The sequence below is a fragment of the Urocampus carinirostris genome, chromosome 2 (genome assembly GCF_059441175.1).
Source record: "Urocampus carinirostris isolate Australia breed hairy pipefish chromosome 2, RoL_Ucar_1.0, whole genome shotgun sequence".
NCBI lineage: Eukaryota > Metazoa > Chordata > Actinopteri > Syngnathiformes > Syngnathidae > Urocampus > Urocampus carinirostris.
The window spans coordinates 28,899,058-28,923,856 of NC_142350.1; the positions used below are offsets into that span (position 1 = coordinate 28,899,058).

Here is a 24,799-nt window from a genome sequence, read left to right on the forward strand (position 1 = left end):
AAATCAGGCACTTTTACAACTTCACCAGTGATAGTGAAATTATCTCACCATTTGACGTGGAATTCCGAAACAGAAGGGGCAATGTTTAAAGCCTCAGTGTGTAATATTTGACCGAAGAGAAAAAAAAAAAAGAAAAACTGAAAAAAGAAAAACATTGAAATACAAACAAGAAGAAATAGGAAACTAAACAAGACAAGGTTTTTGTAGATAGCCGAAGCAGAAATATGGCGCACAATGTCAGCTTCATCTTCTGTAAGAAAAAAATAATTTTGTTTTACCAAAAAAAAAAAAAAAATGCACGTTTATATCGTATTTCGTCTTTTTGCTTATTTCAATATGAATGTTTTTACCACTAGAAGGCTAAAAAAAATACACCTTTTCTCTTTAAACTTCTGTATTTAAGGCGGGGGGCTCACACTATCATCTTGCAGGCTGCAATCGGCCCCTGGGTCGCGAGTTAGAGACCCCTGATTTAAAGCAAATACAAATTGTTTGAATTTTTTTTTTTATAAAAAAAAATTGTATATGTACAGTATGATGGTTCATGTATTTTTGACTACTATTTAAATCAACATTTTGTTTTTTTACTGAATAAAAGTATTTAGTACCACTAGGAGGCACTATTTATTACACGCTGTCCCAATTAAGGCATTTTGCAAAGTGATTGAAAGAGCACCACCCGTTTTGCATTGAAATAAGTCTCCGAAGTATTGTTTTAGCTAATTTTAGAAGAAATGATTCATGAAGTATTTATGATTCCTAAGTTTTGTGAAACATGAAGTGAAACTTTCGCACAAACTCTTATATGCGATCACTGTCACCATGACAGTTCCGTCACAGTCCACTAGGTGTCGCCCTCCACCCATACTAGCGTTAATAGGAGCCGCTGCTGGCCAAGGAAGAGGAGCTGCCTGGCTCGATGTGCTTTATGTGGCAGGAGTGGCAGAGTAGGTGGCCATTCAAAGGGAAACAGCGGTGACCCTCTTCATCATTCAGCTCCATCTTGCAGTCCTGAAAGGAACAAGCCTCTGACAATCAGGCACATTGCAAGAAGCATTATGATTTCTTTTACAGTAAAAAAATAGGAAGAGTAAATCAATATTCCCGCAGAAGTATAACGATGAGAGTCATCAGAAGATATTGCATGGGAGCTCAGCTCGGCTGTATGGCGTATAATTACCGTCAGGGTTGTAATTAAGATCAGGGATTATTATGATGGCTAATCATGTGCCATTTAGACAGCCTGGTAGGAAGCCCCTAAGTGTTTGCTTTGGCGGATAATCCACATTGCAAGTTTCAGAGTGTGTTATAACCCACCTCACACTGATAGCATGCCACGTGATAGTCTTTGTCCATGGAAACAACACGGACTGTCTCATCGGAGCCCTGCTGAGACATTGACACAACTGAAGACTCCAAGAAAGCAGCGTTCGCTTCACTATCGGCCTCAATTTACCATCTGAGAGCTCAAATTGGTGTTTATTGGATTTAGGAAAAAAAACACAACATTCTCTAGAGTTACCCCGACTCACAAGATCTTACGATGGGACCTGCAGGCCATTTAAAGACGTCACAGGTGAAGTGTTGAATCCGGGTTAGGGTTAGGTCCTTGAATTTTACTGACAAATTCAAGGACTTTTTAAGCACTTTCAAGACCAATTTTTCCCAATACCTTCTCATAGGAAGAAATTCAACCCCGGGACAAAAGAACGTTTTTTTGTTGTTGACTTTGATGACTAATACAAAACTATCCATCTTGCTGATAGCTCATACTTTGTGCTATTTTGAGGTATTCCTATCTATAATCTTTCAGCATCAATGGGCTGCTATAAACTGACATTAATTCCGACATTCTTCCTCAGCGATTGGCTACGTCACACCCGTTTATCAACGCGGAAAGGGCTCTGTAGGTGTTGGGTAATATTAGAGTTTAATACAGAAGACAAAAAAAGAAAGTACTGTATGTATAAAAAGCAGAAAAAACTAATTTTAATTATATTGATTGCTCCGAAGCAGAGTGCATCCAGCCTTTCAATCTTAGAGACTGCTGATCTTTTGCTTTTTGTTTTACTTATTTTAATCAATATTCTCTCTCTCTAACCTGTCACATGGTATTTAGGAGGGAAAAATCACAAGCAAGGGACATATAGTTTTATTTAGTGTTATAATAAACATAGGGAAGTAGAGCTTTTGGGGTATGCACACTTTTGTTGGCAGGGGTTTAGTTAATGATGGCTATATTTTGAGGTTTTTTAAGGGGAAAACATTTACTCTGCTATGAAAGCTTTACACAGACTTCTTTTAATTGTGTCAAAGTGATGTTTCTTCAGTGTTTTACTAAACATTACAATGAAATCTCTGCAGAAATGTGACATCAATTTTTGAAGCGGAACGAGGAAGCAGCTTATCTTCTTCCTCCCGAGTTGGAGGAGTTGTTTACCGGTAAAAGTGACACAAAGGGTGAATATTTCATTGGATTTAGTGATTTGAAGTGAAGCTGATAGTTTGGTGAGCATGTTATTTATGCTAGAGATATCTGAATAACTCTTAATATGTCACGTTTTTACTGGCTGATTAAAGCGTTTAAGAGTGTCTAAGAAATGCACGTACGTGTAACGTTAGGAGAGTGTGTCCTCTATTATATTTTAATTTTAAATTGCCTCTCAGAATGACATGTATGTTTTTGGTGCTGGGTTTTATCAAATTAATTTCCTCCCAAAATGCAATTTATACTCCAGGTGTGACTTGTAAATGTTATTTCCTTCTGGATTATGCATTTTTTTGGCTGGTGCGACTTATATTCCGGAAAATACAGTACTTGTACTTCAAACTAATGCATGCTTACCTCAGATGGAAGAATGGGCTGTTTGCAGGAAGCACATTTTGGAGCCAGGACCCTGGAAAATAGATTAAATAGATTTGCTTTTCGGTGCTAAAACCAGAGCCAATTTAACCAAGTACACAGCTTCCCATTCATGCTTGATCTCTCTGCCAGCCTTTAAAGTTGAACCACTGTGATTGTCCCCTTCAGTCAGACAAGATTGCGAGTCTCGATCTTACTAAGCCCATGCCAGTTTCTACAGATGTTATGGCTCACCCACAAACACCATCCAGAAAGGATTATCTTCTATATAGAGAAAATGTTTCAACGAGAGCGCAGAGAGAAAGGTGGGAGTCAAAGCAAAGGACTTCCTAGTTTGCGCAGAATCGGCTATCGACTGGGGGTCAATAGTGCGCTCTGACCGTTGCGAGAACACTTAGGTGCTTGTCGGACTATGCTGAGATGTGCATGTTTTCGAGAGCAGCTTGCCAACAGCTGGACATGCTGGGCTGTTGTCAGTCTTTTTGCGCGATTTGGGCAGCTGAACAAGATAAATTGTGACGTGGCATTTATTTCAAAGCATCTTTATGGTTTTGAGAACTCAATGAACTCATTGTGCAGATGCCGACATAAATTGCTCTTAACTTGTTATCATTATTCTAAGTAAGGGGTGTCAAAGTCATTTTACCTCAGGGGCCACATGATAGAAAAAAAAACACCCTCACGGGAACCAGACTAGTGAATTAATGGTATAAAATATGTGGCTTAGCTGTAGGGCTGAGGGTCTTTTCGGAGGCTCACAATTAAATTATGATTAAAATTCAGGGAGATGAGATTCGATTATAAAATGACTATTGAGGTTTTATTTTCTCAGTAAGTTTTTCCTTCACTAAGATTAAATCTCTTGAGGTGTTTATCAACTGTGTGTTTGTATAAACATGAAAAGGGAAATGACAATTGATTTAATTTTCAACACTGGAAAATTCATGCAAATTGGAAAGTGACAAAAATAGCACCGAAACATTAATTTAAGTGCAAATGATTTAAGTGATTAATTTAATGATTTTAAAATATTTTTCTATTTTCCATATGAAAATGCTTACCTGAAATTGGGAACTTCACTGTTAGATGTAATCTCTATAATAATCTTCTTTAAGAAAAAAAAAAAACCCAGGTACTATTCTTTCATTTGTATTTTTCAATTCAGGGGCTAAACGATAATTTCCAATCACTGGGAATGGAAAGCGTAGTTTAGTAGCAAACGTGGCGGTTGAGTGAGCGTAACGGCAACTGATTTGCCTTAAATAGCGCATTTGTGACTTCTATTTAAAGTAAAATGATATAGGGATGGGTGTTTCCTCCAATGTTCTCTGGTAGATAAATGGTAGTTAGCAAATACAACTACAGTGGCACCTGGCTTCTGTGACAGCTAGTGGACATATTTAAAACTGCAACTCATTGTTTGACTGGATGCACGGCATTTTTTTTCTTCCGCTTCTCTCAGCAACATCTCGCAGGCCAAATTAAATCTGTTGGCGGGCATGAGCAGGCTCGAGGGCTGTATAATTAATCGATTAATCACTTTGCTAAATATTTGCCGACTTTTATTGTCCCCCATGACAGAAGACATCAATTTCTGTGTTGAACTAAAGTATTTTTTTCTTAAACATTAAAGAAAACATCTGATGCAATAGGGTAATTTTTTTTTATATAACAAAAAATAAAATATTGATCTGTCTACTCTCAGGAGTGTTATCATTGCAAAATATTGACAAGGTCAGTAGTGTCAAAATACAATGCAAAGCTTTTTGGGGGGAGTCTCAGAAAAATTGACACTAATTGACTTTCACTTTGGAAAATATTATATTTTTTTTAACACATGTTCTGACACAATAAGGGGAAAACTATTACATAAACTGCAATTAACAAACAATGTTTTGTATATGGTCAATTTGAAAAGTGTTCTTTTTTTGAAAACTATTGAAAAGAAACATGTATCCAATTCATCAATTATGCAACAAACTGAATTGATTGATTACTCAAAGGTTAAAACAACTGTTGCAGTATAAATATAAATGCATACTTAATAACTGTTTTGGCCCAAAGTGTGTCACAAAATAGCTAAAAGTATTTATTATTTTTACAAAAACATTTATCATAACGTTTACTTGCACTGAAACCCTGAAAATAACAATTTACGAGTATTTCATTTTGATTCGACACAAGATATTTAGTCTTGTATGTTCAAAGATCATAACCATTAGAATTTGGAAAATCAAAAAGGTTTCTTACCAACTAATTGTTACAAAACAAAAAAGTGGTTAGAATGTCGATTTTAAGATTCAGGTTTTTAACCTCAGAGATATCATAAAATCATGAATAATAAAGTGAATGCATTATATTTATATGGCATGTTTTTCTTGTGAAAACACAAAGCTACACAGAACTGTATCGTCCACAAACTCACATTTGCCAAACATTTTAACCCCGTTTGGCCTCACACCCAAAATACTAACAGCTAAACATCAAAACTACATGTACTTATATTGACTACAAAGGGCCATATTTATGCAATTTGAATGTAGTGCATCAGTTATAGATGTGTTTTGCAACCAAATTGAAAAGGAGTGGCTTCTGGAAAACAAACTATGGTGCTTGCTACACCAGGGCAGCATGACGCAAGCAGCAAATTAAACAACAAAGCACAAACGGCAATTGACATACTTTGCCGGGAATACCCAAAAGAAATAAAACACTTGTGTCAGCTCTTCTCGACTAGAGCTTGATCTCACATTTCACAACGTGTGCCGCACAGCTTCTTTATCATATTGCAATAAATCTTGATTCTATTTGTCCACCTGAAAACACCAAGATAGAAGTCATGTGGCAATTATGAGCAGAATGAGAGATGCCCACCTGTGATAGTCTTTAACACAGTAGATCTTATTTTCAGTGTCCACCGTAAAGGGCACGCCGTCGAGACTCTCATTACAGATAACACAGCGGAAGCAGCCCGGGTGATATGACCTCCCCAGTGCTTGCAGGATCTGGAGGGACAAAATTAGCCCAGGATGTAGCACATTTGAATATGCAATTGTTGGAGCCATTTCTGGCATTATTGAGCGTAACTCACTAAAATGTTTTCTAACAAACCCAAAAAGGCTATTTTTTTTAGAAAAATAAACGAAAATCAGGTATTTAATACAACCCACCAAAATAGGGTAATTTTATAAAAAACATTAAAAAATGAAAATGAAAAAATAAGGTGTCACTTTGTTTTTAGAGGTTGTTGGTGGGCGCTACAGATCCCTTAAAACAAGAACTAAATTGCTTAGAGATTGTTTCTTCCCCAGGGCCATCACCACCCTAAAAAAGTACAGAAGACAGTGAAAAAAATACATATCTTGTCTGTGCATTGAAAAAAATGGGTATGAATATTTATTGGCTTATTTTGAAAATGTGTTGCTGCTAAAATTTATTGCACTATTGTTACTAGGCACTATTCTTCATTTAACTATTGTTACAACTTAAGCCAGTCTCCAAGCACTCCATTGTAAATAATTGTAAATAATCCTGTCATTCTTTTTATCTTTTTTTAATCTATTTTTTTTCTCTAAGTCTTTATCACGTGTATATCCTGTAGTACTATGTATAATTTTGTTGTAAACAATGTTCATTTTAAGTTAGTATTAATGACAAAAGCGACAGTTTTAATTCCAATTCTTACTTCAGAAATGTGCTAATTTGTTTATTTTAAAACAACTCTCTACCAACTCATAAAAAGCAGGGTCGTTAAGTTTAAAGAACCCCAGATAAAACTGGCCATTTTGTTAGAAACAAATAAAACAGGTGTATAAACCAAATGTACTTTGGTAAAAATGGGTCATTTTGTTTAGAACAATCTAGAAAATAGGTTTGGTCAAAGTTCAAGTATTAAAGTATCCAACTTTGGCCCAATGTGTTTCTTTTTACCTAAGTATGCGTATACTGTGTATAAAAGCATTAGTTCCAAGGCAAGGTGCTAAAGGCATACAATTGTACAAATATGATTCTGCAAAAAATATCCAATGTCTCTTAGCAAGCTCATGGCCAGCCCAAGCACAGTAAAATGCAACTTTAACATGGTTATTTGTTTATGCTGGTATTTTATAGCTGTATGCAGGGGTGGGAAAACAGAAACACAGCAAACACTTACCATGTCCATGATCAGGTGACCACATGCATTGCACTTGTCAGCTGACTGCTGGAAACCAGAGTACTTGAATAGGAAATAAAAACAAAAGTCAGGACTTCCAAAGTATACAGCAAACCGACAGCATAAGCTCAATTCACATCTGCATGGAAGTTCACTCCAGCAACAGTTTTTATAAGATGATAACATCATCAGTCTTTCATTAGTGTAGTTGCAAACAGTTTTAGAAATAATATGATAAATAATTAGTAATACAAGGATTAAAGAGATAAAATGGGCCATTACCGGTACATGAGTTGTATGTATACAAAGAACTTTGAGTAAAAGAAATAGGAAAATGTTTAACTTGATATAAAATACTTCAGTATTAATAATAATAATTAGTAATAAAAATTATCCAATTATCCGAGGAATTTTAAATCAGCACAAGCACTGGTAATTTGCTTTTACTGCAATCAAGCCGTCCAAACAGCTAATAAAGTTAACTAGTTTCTCAAGTTACTGACCTCCTTCCACTCCTTCAAGACTCTAATTTTAAAGAGAGTCTGTGAATGATATATTAGGCTAAGATCATTCGAGGTGAGTCATTATTTATCAGTCTGAATGACACAAAATGAATGGAGCTCATATTGTATGACATAGTGTACCAAAATACTTGTTTGGGGCGGCAATAGCTCAGGAGGTGGAGCGATCGTTATAGGATTAAGGGATCCCAGTTCGAATCCCGGCTTGTCCGTGTTACATGTCGAAGTGTCCTTGGGTAAGACACTGAACCCCCAATACCCCCAATAAGCAGGTTAGCGCCTTACATGGCTGCACATCTCACGGCCGCTATTGGGAAATGTGAAGCACAATGTAAAGCGCTTTGGGAAGTCATTGACTTGAAAAGCGCTATATAAATGCAGATCATTTCATTTCATTTCAATGAGACTAATACATTTTGATTGTGTCTCAAATTCTGAGATGGGCGCACATCAGAATGATCCATCTCCGTAAAAAATAAAATAAAAACAATTCCCTTTTGGCTTGTGCTTTGCAGGGGAATTGCTGGTTATGCCTTGACTCACCAGAAAATCCTCTTCGCAAAAGACCCTTCCTCCAACATAGTAGAAAGCCTTTCCTCGTAGCCGACGACCTGCAAAGAGATCTGTTTAGACGGTTTTGATTTTTCATTCAAGCAGTGACAATGGACACATTTCAAGGACTTAGTAGAAAACTTAAGTTATGCCAGTTCTTAGAATAGAAAGAAAAAAAAACAGTTCACCAATAACACTTTTATGAAGTAATGGATTCTTGGTGCTTCATTTTTCAGTGTATTCTGATAGACTTCTTGATAGCTTAATCCAATGGCGTGCTGGTGCCTATGCTAATGTACTCTATCTGAAGAGGAAAAAACAAGTTGTATTGAAGAAAGGATTCAATATGATCTGACGTCTAAGAAAAGATAATGTCTGATTCTAATTCCTGGATGGGTCAAGAGAAAGCAATGTGCTCCTCTGGAATGCAATACAATAGAAGGCAAGAAGACCCAAAATGACCCGGTGTCCTTCTTGTTGCCCCTTCACATCTTGGCTGTGCAGTACTTCCTTTTTGTCTGGCGCAATACTTCTGCGCTCGAATCGGACTCGTACAAAAAAAAGCGCGCGGGCTGCCTTAAGACAATTACTCCGTCGTGAGTCCCACAGGAAGGGGGAACATTCTTCACATTTTTCAGCATTGAGAGGTGTGGGAGAGGGCATTGATAATAGACAGATGAGAGAGCTTTATTTTTCACTTTAAATTCTGCTTAGTAAAGGCAAAAGCCACTGGTACGTTTGATGTAAAATATTCACCAACTGTCAAAGTGATTCACCAATCGGAATTGGATTAAATCTTTGAATCATTAAAAAATGTGTACAAATATTTGAGAAGGCCTTTTGCTCAACTACAATCAAATGTCTTCAAGTTTCACTCCATATTTTCAGTCTTCCAATTTACTTTACTTTAATACTGCTTAAGACATGTTCCACTCTTTCAGCATTTTTTTCTTTTTACTATTCTGAGCAGCAATGGTCTAAGCTTCGCAAAAGAATAACAGCTTTGGTAAGGCAAGTAGGCTAAATGCTTGAAAGGTCTATGGTGAAATGTGTATTCATAAAAATGTAAATTAGATGAGTGAAAGAACAAAACTCAAGGACATTTTCTCATTAAGGCCGTTTATGAATGTTTTTATATAATCCCATTCAGGAATAAAAGTGATTTAGTGACCACACTGAATGATTTGCCCATCCCACTAGGGGAAGGCTCTGCAATTAAAAGAAGCAAACCGTCCAATACAGAACTATCTATTTTAACTAGGGCACAGAATATCTTAATGATAATTTTGTACAACTTACCCTGAGGCTCAAGCAAAGACTTATGAAGGTAATATACTTTTTATTTTTACAAGGGAGTTTTTTTTTCAGTGACGTTAAAATATTACTAAAGCCAGGTCACGAAATTGCCAGTAATTTACTCGCTAATGCGGTCAACTTAATAGCGATGGCTAAAAAAGAAAATCTAAATTAATAACTAAGGACGCTAAGGAATTTGGAAGACCAGTGCTAACAGTGCTATAGCGTACAATCCTAAAAGATCTAAATCCAAATCAAAACCAGGGTTGACAAATTGTAGACCCATGCACTCCAGGCCCAGTCTATATATAATGTAGTGTGTACTGTATTTATTTGTGTAAAACTCTCAATTTTTGTTTTACCTGAAAAAAAGAGATTAAAGTTTGGGTGAGTGTTATATGCAAGGTTTTACTGTATTTGTGTAATTGATTGATCAATAGAAACATATCGTTGAGCACAATCTCAAATCTTTGGATGCAACGGAAATCAAACCCTGGTCGCAGGGGTGAGAGCACCAAATCCTAACCATTAGTCAACCAGTGACATAAATGTCATTGTGATAGAGCATTAGATTTTATCTTATCACAACACTATTTTTTTTCACGGTACCAGAGCCGAATGTTAGAAAATGGAGAATACAACAAGTTGTCCCTAAAGTTATAAATTAACGCAAAAAAGCACAACAAGTAGATCAACACTTTAGTGTATCTAATGATGAATCGGGTTTTGAAGGACATTTAAAAAATGCATTGTACATTTTGTGTTGGTGTTGTGTTTAAAGTTTATGTTATCAATATCATGGCCGAATGTACTCAACAATGTTTGTCACCTACAAAGCTTAGAATAGAAGATTTTAATACAAATTTTGGGCATTGTAACATGTGAAATACACAGCGAAAATAACATTCCTTTCTGGTACTGTGAATAAAAATAGTGTGACGATGAGTTAAAATATAATGCTATTCGGGGGTATTACTGCCAAAACCCAGGTTCGATTCCTGCTGCATCCATGCTCACCGTTTTTGCTGAGAAAAAGTAAAAAAAAATTATACCGGTTTTTAATAAAAATTGGGGGTTCGCGTCCAAGCAGGGTGAGAAGAATACCAAAAAGAATGGTGGCGAGCACATCCTTGCACATTCACTGCTGCCGACTGCAGTTTTGTTTTGCTGTTCCTCGGTCACCTTGACGCAACAGCAAGCGCTCCTGCTCATCAACACAACTTGTTGCAAGCCAGCAAGCATGAAAGTTATCTTTGATCAAAATAAGATGGGATGTCAAACAATAAATCCTGTATAATGTGCGGGTAGGTGGAAAAGCTCCAATGAATGGCCTCCACACTGTACCCTTGTTGTGTCCAGCTGAAATAACAGCAGCCAGTGTGCTCTCGAGGGCCCCCGTGCCCGCATTCCTCCCAAGCAGAGACGCTTTTCCTGGGGGCACCTCACAGCGAGCTTCACATTGAGCAAGCAATGAGAGCAATGTGATGGATTAACTCTTCCTAAGACCACTTTAGCTATCTCACCAATTTCATTCCCCCCCACACACAGATAAAAACACGCAAGCTAGCTCCCGCAAACTCACACACACAGAGGAAGGGTGCAAAAGTAAGCCGCTAACAATACACTCAATTAAAATGTTGCCAATGAGGTCAAATTTGTTCCATGGTTAGAGGTCGATGTAGGGGATGGTTCACCGCTGCGTCACAAATACTTCACATATTTTGCATGCGATAATTGGGACAGAGGTTTCAACTAGCTTTAATAAGAGTGCTTGATACTATTTTTAGACTGGTTATATTAGGAATATTCATAACTATACAGTACTCAATGATAACACTAGTACTGGTATGTTTAATTTGCCTTGGCGTAAATTCTAGTGTCAGGTAACCTTGACTACCTGACACACTGAACTATAGGTCCTAACTACTGTTGATAAGCTATAAATACCTGGTATTAATACCCATCCATCTGGTATGTAAGCAGGTTAAAAGCAAATAGTTTGCAAGGAAACCAAACTCAGAAACCAAATTGGAAATAAAGTTGGTGTTCAACAAACAAAATCCTCTAGTATATTGTGCACTGGTAACTTGACACCGCATCATATATGCCCTTGCTCCATTTACAACTCTAACATCCTCTCAATACTTAATGCACTAAAACGATTTTTTTTTCTACAAGTACTGTCCAAACTATGACTGAAGGGGCTTTTTGGACCTGGCATCTATTTTTAAACAACCCAAAATAACATCTACTGCACTAATATGATTCATTTAGTGTAGTTTTTTTGTTCTGTCATCTTGAAAGGATGCAAATCAACTTAAATAGTAACAATATTGCAGCATTTTATGCAAATTAAATGATTTCCGTGGCTTTATGCAGGGCAGTTTGATTGAGTCAGATTAATGTTAACTTCCGTATATAGCAATTTTAGACTTAATTAAACAAGAACTTTTTTTTTCTGCTCTTTTACTACGACAGCTACTGGCCCTGTATGAAAACAAGAATAATTTTGCAGATTTGCATGCATTTGTTCGTCTTGTTCAATTGACATATGGCTAAGCCCCGGCGATGCACTCAGAGTTCCCATAGTAATACATTTCAGTTTATCTTTTTTTTTGTTTTTTATTTGTTTTTTTTCTTGCATTTTAAACTTTTAAAATGGAGATTTCTAAGGGATGGGCAGAGCACCTGTATGATGCAGCAGGGGTAAACCAGTGAAAGCTGTCGGGCCCTGCTGTTGAACAGAAGAGTGTGTTGTGTCACCCTGAACCGAGTGACATGGCCGCTTTCGTGTCCCGTTTCATCTGTAGGGACGAAAGCATGACCAACTTGGGTGCCGAGGTGCTTAACTTGTTTGGGTGTTTGGGCATTTGGGTTGGCAATGGTCCAAAAAAATTTGTGTGTTTTTTGCTACTTTTCCCCTTTTTTTAGATTCTTTGTTTTTGTATGTGTTTGTCTTGCTGCCTGTCGGTCAGCCCTCTCGTGGGATATGACCAGGGTAGATAGATAGAAAATGGAGGTTTCTTTTCAACTTGGATGATACAAATTATTAGCTAGTTAGCAATCTGCCAGGAGCTTATTACTGCTGAGAAACATCAAAAATCATGCAGGATGCAGGACATGATGCCCCTCGATGAACGGAGTGCCCAGGTCTGAACTTGACGCTTGAATAACAACAGCAGTAGAATAAAAGTAAGACAAGTGTATGCTTTGACCAAATCTGCCCACAGAGATATTCAAAAAGCATGAGTCAAGTATAGTCGGAGCATCCATGACATCAAATTTGATGTGATGACTCACAAGATATAAAGGATGCAACCACAAAGCTGCTGTGGCTTCCAATAATATGCTTGACGTTTCATAGTCTCCAACCAACACCAATGAGGGCAGTGGGTTGAGTCATGTTTTTTCTAAAGATAGATCCTTGTGACTCCTATGCAGCACTGACAAAAAATGGAGAGGTTTTGATGTTTGATTGAAAAATGTTTCAGGTATTTCTTATCCAAAAATAAATAAATGTATTTATGATGAGGCATAATTCTGCGTCTCAAAATCAGTGTTTTTATTTTGGGTAGAAATACAGTATATATCACATTACAAATCAGAGTGAATACTGCCCACATGTTGGTTTAAGATCAGGCATTGGTGTAATTGTAATCCTGTGCAGTCCTTTGAGACATTTTTGTGTTTAAGGGCTATACAAATAAATGTGACTTGACTACTGCAAATTACACTGACTTATAGTGGACAGATATCCTGTATAAACACTCCTTGTCATGTCTTGTGAGAGTCTTTGCCACACCCAGACACCAAACACCAGCAGTTACCTATTGTTATCCCAAACTACTTGTATTTATTCCCACACTGACGTGAAGTAACACAAGAGGACCTTTTTTTCCTGCAGAGTTTCCGGCGATCAAAAGAGTGTGGTTGTCATTACAATAAAATGTGATTCAATCCGAGATAAAGTGACAGCGTACTGAAACGCACCTGGAGGGACAAGAACATATCAGTGAAATCAAAGATGAGACTAATACAAGTGCTGGTAACTTTCATCTTCCTCTACACTTGCAAAACATGGACTATCACAGCAAGGCTGGAGAAGAAAATCCAGGCCATCGCAATGCAATGTTACAGAATATTTCCAGGCGTCACCTAAAAAGCCCATGTGAGAAATTAAACCATCATAGGGCACATTGGACCCTACGAAGAACTGTTGCCAGCTGTGCGCGGACAAAAACTGCAGTGGTATGGTCATGTCACAAGATCATCAGGATTTGCCAAGATCATTTATTAGTTGAAGGATGCAGGGTGAGAAGAAGACTAAAAAGAACTTGAACGAAAACTTAAGGAATGGAATGGTGACAATCCAAACTCAATCCAGGAACTGTCAGGAGTGGAGAAAGCTGTCCAGAATTGCGTCCTCCGTGGTGCCACAAACAGTGAACCGTATTGAATAGAAGTCAAGACTAAGGGACTTGTTTTTGTATGTTCATGTTAGTGTACTTACTGCAGGCACTGCAGATGAAGCAATTGTCATGGTAGAGGCTCCCCATTGCCTGGCAGGCCTGGTTGGCTCCATACACGGCCTTGTTACACTTAACGCAGACTCCTGAGAAATACCAGAAGACATAACAAAATGTAATTTGCCGGGACAAAATAAATACAACATAATTTTGATACTTGTGCCTCAATGCTCAAGAATAGTTTGCTGTTAATCATACTACAAATTCTGTCCATTTTTAATAACACAAAATTGGCTAAGCGAAATGTAAAAAGTACAGATTAAAAAAGGCAGACCCAACAGGAGGGACGACATTCAATTTAAGACTGGAAGTTAGTTAGCATTCTCTTTCTTGCAAAAAATAAACGGATGTCGTTCATTTGATTTGGCTCCGAGGCACAGAAGTCTGTTAATGAAAGACAGATAAAGATCGAAGGGCGCTTCCTTGCAGACGACACACTGCCAGTGGCTTGGGGGGGTTGGCACTGGCGGGTTGTACTTGCATCCCGGAGGAAGAAAATGAAATTAAAAGAAAGGCGAATGGTTGGGAACAAGCAGGAATGATGTTGTTAAATAAGAACCATATATTTGGAAAAAAATATATATGTTGCTACACTCCTTGCTATTGAAGGAGCAGCAACTATTCGATTAATCAACAACTAATCAAGTTGATTGTCAGTATTAGTTTAGTTTTTAAAATTTTAAATGAACACTTTTTCAGCCTCAACAGTAAATATTTTCCAATCTTTTGGGTATTTCTTGATTGAGGACAGATTATCTTTGTTTTGAAATGAAATCAAATGTTTTATGATTTCCAAAAACATTATGGGTCACAATTTAGGAAATGTCCTTATTTTTTAAAATCCTAAGTACTCTATTGGGGATCTTACACATGAAGGTGTGATTTTTTTCATTGTTGACCATTTTTGTGTCTTATTAAAAATGAAATACATATATGAACCAAAAGGTTGAGGTAGATGGTTTCGGCATGTCGCTAGGGAATTGCTTTATTTTGGAAAATTAGGATAGTTTTAGCCGATTTGCTGACATAGATATGTGCCAAACAAATAATAATAACACATTTATTTTGTTTCTCCTCAATGTAAATTCAAACCGATTTTTTTAAAGGAATATTATGTGACAGTCAAGCAGAAAAAAAAAAAAAAAAACAAGATTTAAATATTTCAAATATTCGTTTTTCAGGCTGCACTAATTGCTATTCTGAAATCTGTAATGTTCCTTCTGTGATAGAATATCTAAGTAGAACATATTTTTGAAGTAATCACCAAGTAGTCTAATACAACAGGAAGAAGGTCGTTGCTCGTTCTGTCTCCTGCACGGAGTGCAAACAGGGTTATTTAGGAGTGTGTTTTTTTATAGAAAATTCCCAAGTGACTGGGCAGCCTGAGCGGCTCGGCCTGCCCCTCTCATCTAACACACACAAAGAAACGTCTGTTTCCGCTGTGTCCAACACATATGAAAAATCAACTTCCATTTGATTACACACTGTTGCATTTAATTTACATAATCAACTGTTGTTCAAAAAAGACAGGTTATATTGAAGCGATTTTTCTAGAACCGCTGGGGATAGGACTTGTCCTCAAGGACCCCAATGGCTTGAAAAAAAGATTGTGATAACAGAGGGATTCTATTGGAACCCAAAGGAATGTTACTCTTATGTAAGCTGTTTTGTTTACATGACACCATTGTACAGTTTACGGACAACAGACTAATAAACTAAAAAGAAAAAATCCTAATCTTAAAAAGTTGTTCTAATAAAGCTAATGTTTGAATCAATTTGGTGCCGATCGAAAAGTTGAGAGGATTCGGTGATGAAAGTACAGTACACTCAGTACATCTTTTGACAACGATTCAAGGTCATGTCTTTGTAAAGTAGACGTAGCTGTGATTTAAGCCCACTCATGAGTTAAAACATGTGAAAGTACATTCTGCTTTATTGGTTAAACCTCCTCTCAGGTTGGTCAGCTGCATATGTATGTTTGGCCCGTGTTCCAAGTTCCAAAACACTGAGATTATTCATGGAATCGTCTGCAGGCTTCCAATGGGGGAGGGTGAGCAAAACATTAACCCGAGACCCCCTCTGCTTACCTTCTGCAGCTGTCAAAGCCCTGAAAGGATGCAAGTCCAATGTGCCAAAGGCCAAAAATTAAGTTTACTGGTCGAATGCATTGCAGCAACTCACAAGCGTTATTTCTTTAACTTCAAATGAAACCCTTCAGATATTCCCCCTATAAAAATGTTATATCAAGAAGACAAGGCATTGTGCAAGCCAAAATTCTTCTTATGAGAGGTAGACAATTGCCAATTATTACTTTACTATATGAATAAGATTCAGAAACTTGACATCTTTTTTAAGCGAAAAAATGTACTCTAAATATGACACGCCACTGGGAAATTGTTAAATATTATGCCTTCTCTTCTGCTCAACGCAGTAGGTGTGAGTGCTGAAGGCTATGGCACACTGACTGTGTTGGATGTAAGCAATATTCAAGTTAAATCAGAATTCTTCATCAATTGGAATCATTCTGGTGCCTGTGTTAAAGGAAAGGACTAAAAAAGATATACAGCAAATCTTTTTTTTTTAATTATTATCTTGTTTGTGGCTTTTTTCAGGCGCAAAAACAATGTCAACGAAAAAATACCAAAAAGAAACTGAAATATCTGCACACAAAAAGTTGTACAATACAATAATACATTATCTAGAATTACACCTAAACTATCGAGGTGACCAAAAATGTCCGCATGTATTCGTTAAATGAAATGAAAATGAAATGATCTGCATTTATATAGCGCTTTTCAAGTCAAGACTTCCCAAAGCGCTTTACAGTGTGCTTCACATTTCCCAATAGCGGCCGTGCAGCCATGTAAGGCGCTAACCTGCATATTGGGGATATTAGGGGTTCAGTGTCTTACCCAAGGACACTTCGACATGTAACACGGAGGAGCCGGGATTCGAACTGCGATCTCACAATATTAAACACAATATTTTAATTAAATTACCCCTATTTCCTCATATTGGAAATGATGAGTAAAAAAACTGTGTATTATGAGCAAAATGGAGGATTGGTTGAATTCAACAGTTGTATTGTTAATATGAATTTTGGATGTTGTGGAGCTTAGGGTCATCACCCAAATAAAAACAAAAAAGAGTTTTCTTTTTTTAAATAAAGCACTAGTATTTCCGTTATAGGCAGTGATGGAATACACACTACAAACCTGGCATGGAAAAAGGATTTTCACACAAATGTTTTAATTGAAAATCTCAAACACAGAAGAAAATAGTTTCCTCAAACAAGCCAAGGTAGCTTCATTCTCCCAAATTTGCTGCAATGTCTTAAATGAGCCCAACCAAGGTTTCATGTTGTTAAACAGTTGCTCAGAATAATGACAAAAATTTACCAGGCTGGAACGTATTCAGACACGAATGTGACTTTCCCAGCATGAGATCACATTCACAGCCCCTTCAAGACTGGCTAGAATAGAAGCCAAGAAATCCTGGGAAGCGGGCCACTAAATCAGTCCTCCGTCTTAACACAACCAAACACTCAAAAAAATCGTTAATTTATGTGTGGGGGGAAACTTGAGAGACCACGCCAGATGTAACAACTGGAGGACCTGCCACTTATCGTTGTTTGAACGATTTTGTGGACCAGCACCCACCAATGCTTCTGCGTTCTGTTCGCCCATCCTAATGCTACCTCGTAAACTGCCTTCTCCTAATAGCTGAAATACTCATTCCACACCCTGGAATCAGTCTCCAGATATTCATTTTCCTGCCTCGTCTTTCCAGAATTTCCAGCTGCAGTTATGTTGGTGTACGGATCACTGGATACCTCAGGCAGGCCTTTTATCAAATATAGCAGACTTCATCTATTACTGTCGCATATCGGCAAAACAGTCATCAAATCCTTTGAAGAGGACCTGTATCCAATTTTCCGGAATGTATTTCGGTTCTTTGGAAAATGAATTTGGCCTTGAAGGCTTTGAAAAACGTTTTTTTATGATCAGCCTACACAATAATGACGTATGAGAATATCCATTCATCCGTTATCTACGCCACTTATCCCGAGTAGGGTGGTGGGGGTGCTGGAGCCCATCCCAAGAAACCCATGCAAGCACAGAGAGAACTTGCAAACTCCGCACAGATCCCATGACCTCAGAACTGTGCTGCGAACGCGCCAACTGCTGAGCCACAATGCCACCCTGCATGGCTGACGAATTGGGCAGTCTCCTAGTGCAGTGTTTTTTAACTAGCGTGCCAGGGTACACTGGTGTGTTGTAAGATCTTGTCTAGTGTGCCACAGATTATTGCTCAATTTTATCTTTAAAAATAAAGCATGCCATTGTTCAGTAGATATTTGCCTTCTTCCTTTGATCAGCTGTCTAACTGTCACACTTATTCATATCAGTAAGTGGCAGCAGATTGCATTTTTTATTTGTATATGCTAATTTTCTCCTCATAATGTTGTTTTCCCTGATTATATAAAAAATATATGTTATTTTCATTTTATGAGACTGTTTACAATTGCACTTCAAAATGATAAAAAAAGTCAAAAAAAAGAACAACTCTTGCAGATAATATTGCGGATTTTTATTTTTTTTACTAAATATTCTGAAGGTTAAAACATAGAAAAAACGTTCTGGTAGATCATTTTTGCTCCTTTGATTTCATTTTTTGATGCATCTCTAGAAAAAAAAACAACAACAAATACCAATACAGTAAAGACTGAAGAACTGGTTTAAAAGAATCCAAAATTACAGCAAAACTATTAAACAAAATAAATAACCTGTAAAATATCCCGAACCACGGTAACAACAAATAATAAGAAAAACATAATACTGTCAATTTAAGCTACATAATAATTTAATCTTAAACAAAAACCCATGACACTGGTGCCAGGAATTAATTTTTAAGCATTTTCGACCTTCGGTGTGTAGCAAAGTTTTATAATGAGACAGGTGTGCCTTGGCTCAAAAAAAAGATTGAAAAACATTGCCCTGGTGGAAAGTGTGGGGCTGTGCGCAGTAGTGTGGGAATAAGTTAAAAAAAAAAAAAAATGCATTTCCTCTGGTGGGCTGCAAAATGCATCACTCTCCCACACATGTCATATTCACATCGCTCAGCGATTTGTGTGGCATGTTGCGACAGTGACGTACGCCAGAACTTCTTCTTTTACACTCTTAGTGCACACATGTTGGGAGCGGGAGGATTGGCTATCGTACTCGGAGTTATAACCGTGACATTTCACAAGGAAATTCCTGCAGGCGAAGAAGCAAGGGTGGCTGTCAAGAAGACAAAAGGGTACTTAAGAATATACATAATGATATTAAGTCAACCTCTGTCCATCACTGTGCCACAAACTAAAATATGAAGTTTTCACAATGGTCTTAGCCGCAAACAGCTGGAGAACACATGAATCTGCGCACAATCCCGTCTTGCAAACTTACTGGATGATGGACAACGCTGCCAAATGTCTTGTCAGCACATTCGTCACAGAAGTTAAGACGATCACAAAAATCTATTTGGTCGGCTTTTGTATGGACGATAAGGAAGTCTAACACAACTGTGTGACTCATTGCTAAAAACAAAAAACAAAAAATACAGTGACTTTGAGTCCCACACATATTTATTGGGGTAAATTCGGAAAAGATTTGTGTTTGAATCATGGGGGGAAAGTAAGTCGCATGGCAGTAGACATTGACATGGTCCCAGAAAACGTTGGCAACAATTTGTGGATGTAAACAAATAGTAACCTTTACAAGATTTGGTAAACGCGATTCAACTCTGAATTGAAGACAGAAATGCCCCCATAGCCTACGTCACTCACACAAACTTCAATAAAATGAATAAGAATCTCATTTTTTGAGTAAATACAAGAAAACAGTAGAGGACAGAGCATTTGTTCCTTGTATAGAAATCCATTAAGAGCAAGTTGAAAATATTTACTTCAGAGAAATTACGCCACATCTTGACCTGATTGGCAAGAAAAGGGGTAAAACACCTCAAAATTGTTAATCAATAAAGGCCTAGGGCCCCCTTTTGTTGTTTAGTGTGAAAATAGTATGTGAAGTTATATACTCGGTAATATTGTGTAAGTAATTTCACAGATAAGGCGCATCCAGAGAATCAGTCACACCCCTGGGCAAACTTTGAATAAAAAACTGTGACTTATTGTCTGAAAACATGTCTTTACAATATATTCTATGAAACCACATTTACCTTAACAAACTACTGAGTTCTGATTAATATTGCATTATTAGAATATGGATTAAGCAGCGGGCAGCACGGCGGCGCAGTGGTTAGCGCGTGTGAGGCACTTTTCTGAGGTCATGAGATCAAACCTCCTGTGTGGAGTTTGCATGTTATCCCCGTGCTTGCGTGGGTTTCCCCCGGGCACTCTGGTTTCCTCCCACATTCCAAAAACATGCATGTCAGGTTAATTGGCCGGTCCAAATTGTCTCTAGGTGTGAATGAGCGAATAAGATGTCTGTCCCTGTGTGCCGTGCGATGGGCTGGCAACCGGGTCAGGGTGTCCCCTCCCCACTGCCCGAAGATACCTGGGATGGGCTCCAGGACCCCGCGACCCTACTGACCCTAAGCGGTGCAGATAATAGATGGATGGATGGATGGATTAAGCAGCAAAACACACCTTTTTGCCTCCACTTGACGGACATTTTGTAACTAACTGTCGAGTGAAAATGATGCCACAGTTGTTCCAGGCTGTTAAAGACCACAAACCAATATGCCGTGATTGGTCGTAGCCTCTGCAACTGTGTCATCATTTTCAATGTCTGTTGAAAAATGAGGTTTATCAAGACAACTTGATTTTAATTGCGAACTAATATCTTTCACATAATTAGCTCACAATAGTTAGATTAGTGGAACTGCATTCGACTTACCAAAGTAAATTTAAACCGTTAAAAATGTATCACTAGTCACCCCTCTTTTTTTAACACTTGGCTTAGAATAGCATACAGACTGGCAATTTGTGCAGGGACAACATTTGTTATCCTCCAAATTGGGCTTATAGTGCCAATAGGGTAATGGTGAAAAAATGCACACTTTTCTATAAAGAGAAAAACACTTGTGGCTCTATGACTACAAGTTATTATTTCTACAGGTAAAAGTGAATTGATTTTAGCAATACAAATTAATGCATTGGATCATTGTTTGTACAATTTTAGTTTTTGAACTACAAATGGTTACCAAGTATTACTTCTATGGATACGGATATTTTTAAAGTTTTATAAATACAGTTTTAGACTACAAATACAAACTTTTCACAGGTTTCAGCACCAAATTGACCTCCATAAAAAGTATCCATTGTTAATCAGCAAGTATGAACTATCCTTCTGGTCTGTCTCCTTCAGTTAGAAATTTTCACATTTCTCAGACATTGAAGCCAGTTACGTGTATTTAGTTGTACTTGTGCAATGACAACAAATTTCATCCAAAGCTGGACTAATTTTAAGCCCCAAAAGTATTGTGGATCATGTTCTTAAAAACAATAACCTATGTGAAGAATATTTTGTGCCACAGCCAATTCATAAAGTGTCTAAAAAGTCAATTCGAGATGGAACATTACATACAAGAGATATTGATGAAGCTTTTAAAATCGTGGGGCTATTAAAACAACTTTGCTCTGCTTGCCTTTTCGGTTAAGTGTCTGTCCAAGCAGCCAATCGTTTGGAAAGCATAACAGAAACTGCTGGGTTTAGGATCAGAATTTCTGGGTGGGCAATATACAATTTTAATTTGTTGTAGTATCTTACCAAAGTAGTCAGCTTTTGGTTGAGTATTCATCTCCGTTTCCAGCCTATTGGTGAGTGTCTCTAGTTTCACGTCAGCAGCCGATGGGCCCAGTTCCGGTGGTTGTTGCAGAGGCTGAAAAGATAATGCTTCAGCACCAATAGCCTTCCCAAAGCTTGGTATCGGAGTCTGATCTTGACTCTGGCTGAAGCTTTGGGAGACATTGGTGGGGTTGATTGTGGTGGAGGTGACCTGGATTTTTGTTTGAGGCACATCATAGGACATTTGGGACAAAGCCACGGTGGGGCCATTCCGAATGGGAGATGTTTTGAAAGTTGGAGAAGACGGTGCATAGTGAGCTGCAGACTGTGACGAAGGAAGGTGGAAATTGGCTCCCCCTGTGAAGGCACTTAAAGGCAGCGAAGGAATAAGGTCTGTTTTTTCTTTGTGAAAAGCAGAGGCTGTTGGACTCGAAGATGCCGAAGAACGCTGCGCCGGGGATACATTGCCACTCTCGGACAAAGTTTGGGGGTTGCGACTCTCTCTAGGAGAGATCCATGAGGCTGGATGGCGTGGGTGCACGGGCACATTCTGAAAAGTGTTTCCTGGGCTGGGGCCAGCAGGGGCGACGTTCTGGTACAAATGTTTGTCTGAGCGCTCCTTATTATCGTAATTGTTTCCGTAGCCGTATGCCATGCCGACTGGAGGCTCGGGCTGAATGGCTGAATGGTTCTTCTGGCTGTCAAACTGCAATGATGATGATAAAGGACCTGAAAGTATTGGAGGTTTTCCAGTAGCCTCACCTGCCTGCCTGGAACTGTTGATAGGCGGTCTGTCTTTGGTGTAATGCGCATTGTTATGGCCACCATTCATTCTTAAAGCCTGGTGGTTTTTTGCCATCTCCTCTTGCTGTTTCTGCATATGTATTTTAGTCATTTTCGAAGCAAACACTCTTCTCGTCTCCTCAAAATCGGGATTATTACCTGCATCTCTTCTGGTCCTGAATAAACCATCTCTGGATGCTTCATACATGTTCAAGTCCTCTATGAACTTGCTTGCCTCCAGTCCCAAATCCTCATATTTATCCATTTTCGAGAAGGTGATGGTAATCGACTAGAAACGGGAAAAGAGGTCCAGGGGAAAAAGTTAGACGTCCAGGTGAAGCGTTAGCTCACAGTCCGTCAGGTCGCAGAACTGCCAGTGACACTTATCCAAACTTTTTTTCCGTTATATCCAACCTTCTTATTCAAAGGTTGCGGTTCTGCTTCTTCCTTAGAGCGTGACGGCGCGTGACAACTTAGTCACGAAGGAACCGCCGCCTGTCTGCTTTTCGAATGGTCGATCCCGGTTCTGATAGTCGGTGGACACTGCCCCCCCCTTCCTTTCGACTCCCTCCTCTTTCCTCTCTCCGTCCACTCACCTCGCACACTCTCCTTCAAAACTATTCACGCCCTGTCAACAAAAGACAAAAGTCCACCAAAGTACTTTAGCGGCCGTTAAGTGGCCACCAAGTCGTTTGTATGGCCGTAGAAGATTAGAGCGGGTTCGGCTAGCAGCCGTACGTGTCAGGCCGAGTTTTCCAGTGGACCGTTGCAAGTGAAAAGCAACAGCAGATTGTTTTTTAAAGGCACAGTGCTGCTTTCTAAATGGGACCGCAACTGCTGCAAAACTTGTGCGGTTGCAGTAAATATAAACCAGACGGGTGGAATTCGACTTCAACTTCAGCTTTCTGTTTATCTTTTGACTTTATTACACTTACTCGGTCTATAATTATTTGATTGATCATTGCATTGCAAGCAAGAAACATGGGCGTATTCAGCCCATTTCGGGGAGTGCTCAAGCACACCTCAAAATTATAGTATTTTTAAAACTCTCTTTTTCATAACAAAGGACAAGATAGGCTTAAATATTATAAAAAAAAACGCTAGATTTAAAAAAGGTTAACTCTATCTGATTCCTAGCACCACTCTTACTCTTCTTACCATGACTTTGTTATAATCAACCTGGGTCAATTTTGGGTTCAATGCCTTGGTGTGCTGGGTGCCCACTGTCTAATGCAAATTGCATTAGATTCAATTTCGCTAAAATGAGGACTAAAATAGCATACGTGTCAACCTCCACGGCTCCATGCCCTTACAAACTGTCGTATATTCCCTTACAAAATACAAAATAACCTTACACCATTTTTTAAAAACGTGTTTATTGGTTCTAGATATGTCTGGACGGATCGCTTCTCGGCTTATTGGCCAAAATTGCTCTGTGTACTAGCCATGATCTTTGATATTTGCAATCCGGAGATGGAATAGGAGCTTGCTCTGTCCACTCCACGCATCGGCCCGGTATTGCAGTACCTCCGGGAACGGTGCATTCGCAATGATATGCAAATATAATTAAGTAGAATTTTCTTATTCAATTATTAATTCATTTTCTGCATTAAATTATTGTTGGCTCTCTTAAATGAGTTAAGCCGAAAAATCCGGTTCTCTAAAAATACTAGACTTTCTTTCACTACACAACTACCACGGAATGATGCATGATGGGAAATCACCAGGCGACAGACGCATGCACGCAGTAGCATCAAACCGCTTGCTTCGTTTGCAACGGGAAAAAAAACGACACCGAGATAGAGGCTACCGCGGCGAACTCGTTTGACTTGATTGATTTGCCTTTTCGTGATAGTCAGTGTTTCCGTACAGATTTTAAAAATAATAAACTTACTTTTTACAGCAAAAACGTACAGGTTGACAGGTACGTATTCAGCCCATTTTGGGGTCTGCTCAAGCACCCCTCAAAATTATAGTATTTTTAAAACTCTCTTTTTCATAATCAAGGATGAGATAGGCTTAAATATTGTAAAAAACAAAACACTATATTTAAAAAAAAAGGTTAACTCCATCTGATTCCTAGCACCGCTTTTACTTTTCTTACTATGACTTTGTTATAATCAACCTGGGTCAATTTGGGGTTCAAAGCTTTGGTGTGCTGGGCGCACAGTGTCTAATGCAACTTGCATTAGATTCAATGTCGCTAAAATGAGGACTAATATAGCAAAGTCATAGTATTGGGTGGTAAAAGTTGTTCAAAATAACCACTGTATAACATACTCTCACCGTAATACAGCACAGCCTCCACAGACTCT

The 24,799-nt window shown here is 38.3% G+C and overlaps 1 protein-coding gene and 1 pseudogene across 1 annotated transcript; one reads left to right on the forward strand and one right to left on the reverse strand.

Annotated features, from left to right (window-relative positions):
- Positions 1-285: 285 nt before the first annotated feature.
- Positions 286-23,513, reverse strand: limd1a (LIM domains containing 1a). Its single transcript, XM_088326132.1, has 8 exons — positions 21,684-23,513; positions 13,896-13,997; positions 8,081-8,148; positions 7,017-7,079; positions 5,738-5,868; positions 2,846-2,897; positions 1,318-1,386; positions 286-1,011 (listed from the first exon to the last, which is right to left on the reverse strand). Exons 1-8 carry the CDS (start codon positions 22,747-22,749, stop codon positions 874-876), a joined length of 1,689 nt encoding a protein of 562 aa, XP_088182258.1. The 5' UTR covers positions 22,750-23,513; the 3' UTR covers positions 286-873.
- A 373-nt stretch (positions 23,514-23,886) lies between these two features.
- LOC148371593 (U2 spliceosomal RNA) lies at positions 23,887-24,033 on the forward strand (annotated as a pseudogene).
- The last annotated feature ends 766 nt before the right edge of the window (positions 24,034-24,799 follow it).

Excerpts from the sequence above, each read along its gene's own strand:
- limd1a (XM_088326132.1), bottom strand. The coding sequence starts at position 22,749 with ATGGATAAATATGAGGATTTGGGACTGGAGGCAAGCAAGTTCATAGAG. Across the intron at positions 7,080-8,080 it reads TTTGCGAAGAGGATTTTCTG|TACTCTGGTTTCCAGCAGTC; the intron begins GTGAGTCAAGGC and ends TTCCTATTCAAG. Across the intron at positions 1,387-2,845 it reads AGCCCATTCTTCCATCTGAG|GGCTCCGATGAGACAGTCCG; the intron begins GTAAGCATGCAT and ends ATGTCTCAGCAG.